Below are 2971 nucleotides of genomic sequence, written 5' to 3' on the forward strand. Positions count from 1 at the left end.
TTGTGAGTCGGAGTCTCCCTCTGTAGCCCAGGCTGGAGTGCTGCAGTGTGATCTCGGCTTACTGCAACCTTTACCTCCCAGGTTCAAGCGATTCTCCTGCCTCAGCTTCCTGAGTAGCTGAGACTGCAGGTGTGTCACCACACACCCGGCTAATTTTTGTATTTTCGATTTTGTATTTTTGTATTTTGTATTTTTAGTAGAGACAGCATTTCACCACGTTAGCCAGGCTGGTCTGGAACTCCTGACCTCAAGTGATCTGCCTGCCTTGACCTCCCAAAGTGCTGGGATTACAGGCAAGAGCTACTGCACCCGGCCGATTTGGGGGCCTATTTTAATGCATGCTAAATATGCTTTTTGTGTAGGGGCTATAGATTAATGAAAATTGGGATCATTCACTTCTCGCTTTCTTCTTCTATTTCTAGATTGCCAAAATGCTTTGGAGTTTTTAACTGAATCTAAGAAAAGTCCAAAATAGATTTGAGACTGTAAAAACAGAAACTGCAGCAAGGGGGATTCAGTGCCAATGCATCAACAAAAAAGACAGCCAGAGTTAGTGGAAGGAAATCTTCCTGTTTTCGTGTTCCCCACGGAGCTCATATTTTATGCAGATGATCAGTCAACACATAAGCAAGTGTTGACACTGTACAATCCCTATGAGTTTGCCTTAAAGTTCAAAGGTGAGTCTCCTAGCTCTATTTTCTGGGTTTTTAACTGCTCCCTACTAATTTTTTACTTGTAGAAACTAATTTAAAAAAAAAACCCCACTAATGGCCATTGTGACTTTTTCTTTCAGTTTTGTGTACTACTCCAAATAAGTATGTTGTCGTTGATGCTGCAGGTGCAGTAAAGCCTCAGTGTTGTGTGGATATGTAAGTCAAGATCACTTCTTGGTAACACGTTTTAAGTGTGTTAATATTTGTTTTTAACTTGAGAAAAAGAGATATTTTCTTGAAGCTGTTCTCACATAGGCATTTATTATATCTTGAATTTTTGCTGAAAATTTGTCTATTAAAATTGTTTCGAAGAGATTCGGCCAAATAATAATATTTCATTATGTTGGAGCTCATGTATGTGTTAGTATCTCCATGAACATTTTCTCATTGTTGTGGTTTTAGTCATACCAGGGATGTATAAAGGTAAAGTTCTGACTTATTCCTTTAAATTTCTCCAGCTATAATAGGGGATTTAGCTTTCTTTGGAACATGCTGCTATTATAGTGACATTTGGAAAACTATAATACTACTGTCTAAGAACAATGGTAATATAAGTTCATCTGAAGTGATTCAACTAAAAGCCTGGAAGTTAATCTATATAAACAGGAAGCAGTTGTGTAACCACTCATCTGTAAAGTATTATTTGAGCTCTTCCAGATAATTTCATCTTAGAGTGTCAGATAAATGATTGTTCAAGCTGTTCATATTTAATTTTTATTTTAGAACTAGTGGTGACCAGATGGATCCATTGACCAGCCCTTAATTTTAAGCTACTAAGTACACTGTATTTGTTTAAATCTCTTTGAGAATGGGAAGCAGAATTCTTTTCTTTTGAATACTTTTTCACCAGCTCAAAGCCATAAAATGATGTATCTTTGAGAATGTTTCTGCACATTTTAAAAAAATTTCATTCAGTACACAATAAGCAAGAGCTATTACAAAGAAATGTAGTCTCTTGCCAAATAAATGTGTTACCTTTGACCTAATTGTTTTGTGTTCCCTGGTAAGAACAAAATAAATGGAATTGCAGAAATCTCATAAGAATTACAGTGCTTAGCTAGGTGCAGTGGCTCACGCCTGTAATCCCAGCACTTTGGGAGGCTGAGGTGGGAGGATCACCTGAGGTCAGGAGTTCAAGAGCAGCCTGGCCAACATGGTGAAACCCCATCTCTACTAAAATACAAAATAAAATAAAATAGCTGAGCATGGTGGCAGGTGCCTGTAATCCCAGCTACTCGGGAGCCTGAGGCAGGAGAATCGCTTGAACCCAGGAGACAGAGGTTGCAGTGAGCGGAGACCACACCATTGCACTCCAGCCTAGGCAACAAAAGTGAAACTCTTGTCTCAAAAAATAAAATAAAATTACAGTGCTGTATACTCTTTTCTCTTTAGAGAAGCAGAGGTGTATTATTGGCCTTCTGTTGCACTGGTAATAGTGGAGTACTTACTTACTCAATTGCTTGTTTCTACCTGCATGCATGGGATTCAATTTTAAGTGTAGGGTGAGGTTTGTTGCCTAAACAATAAGTAAGTAGAAATGGAAATTTATGAGATGTTTGTGGGGAATAAACAATTGCATATATTTCTATTTAGTAAATGTTGCTGCACTGAGATATCCAGAAAAATAAAAAGTCATTGCTAAAGATAATTTTCTTTCCTTTTTTTTTTTTTTCAGATGAGACAGTCTTGCTCTCTTGCTGTGGCAGCGATCATAGCTTAGTGCAGCCTCAACCTCTTGGGCTTGGGCTTAAGGGATCTTCCTACCTCAGCCTCCCAAGTAGCTAGGACTACACGCACACCACAAAGCCAGTTAATTTTAAATTTTTTTGTAGAGACGGGGTCTCTGTGTTGCTTAGGCTGGTCTCAAACTCCTGGCTTCAAATGATCCTGGCCTCAACCTCCCAAAGTGCTGGTATTACAGGTGTGAGCCACTGTACCTGACCAAAAGGAATTTTCTTTACCTGTTATTTTTTTTGCTTAAGACTTTTATTCTGTGTTTTAGATTATGTGCTTTCATCTAATATTTCTGAATGACTCATTTCTTTTGGATTATACTGTGATTTTTTTTAACATCTTAGCAAATTTCTGTTTTGAGTGTTTGGTTGTAGTCAGTATATTAAAATATCTCACTGCATTGTGTTTGGCCGGCCCCAGAAATCTAAACAGCGTTTGTTATTTTGCTTTTCAGTGTGATTCGTCATAGAGATGTTCGCTCCTGTCACTATGGTGTAATAGACAAATTCCGTCTTCAAGTTTCT

General features: G+C 38.2%; 1 protein-coding gene across 1 annotated transcript in view; it reads left to right on the plus strand.

Moving 5' to 3' along the window:
* Positions 1 to 408: 408 nt before the first annotated feature.
* The window catches only part of MOSPD1 (motile sperm domain containing 1), a 10093-nt gene continuing 7530 nt past the window's right edge, over positions 409 to 2971 (plus strand). The window contains exons 1-3 of the mRNA XM_017864476.1: positions 409 to 677; positions 794 to 869; positions 2902 to 2969. Of these exons, the coding sequence (XP_017719965.1) occupies positions 524 to 677; positions 794 to 869; positions 2902 to 2969 (298 nt within the window). The 5' untranslated portion in view covers positions 409 to 523. The remainder of the gene's footprint in view (positions 678 to 793; positions 870 to 2901; positions 2970 to 2971) is intronic.

The sequence above is a fragment of the Rhinopithecus bieti genome, unplaced genomic scaffold, assembly GCF_001698545.2.
Source record: "Rhinopithecus bieti isolate Rb0 unplaced genomic scaffold, ASM169854v2 scaffold_77277, whole genome shotgun sequence".
NCBI lineage: Eukaryota > Metazoa > Chordata > Mammalia > Primates > Cercopithecidae > Rhinopithecus > Rhinopithecus bieti.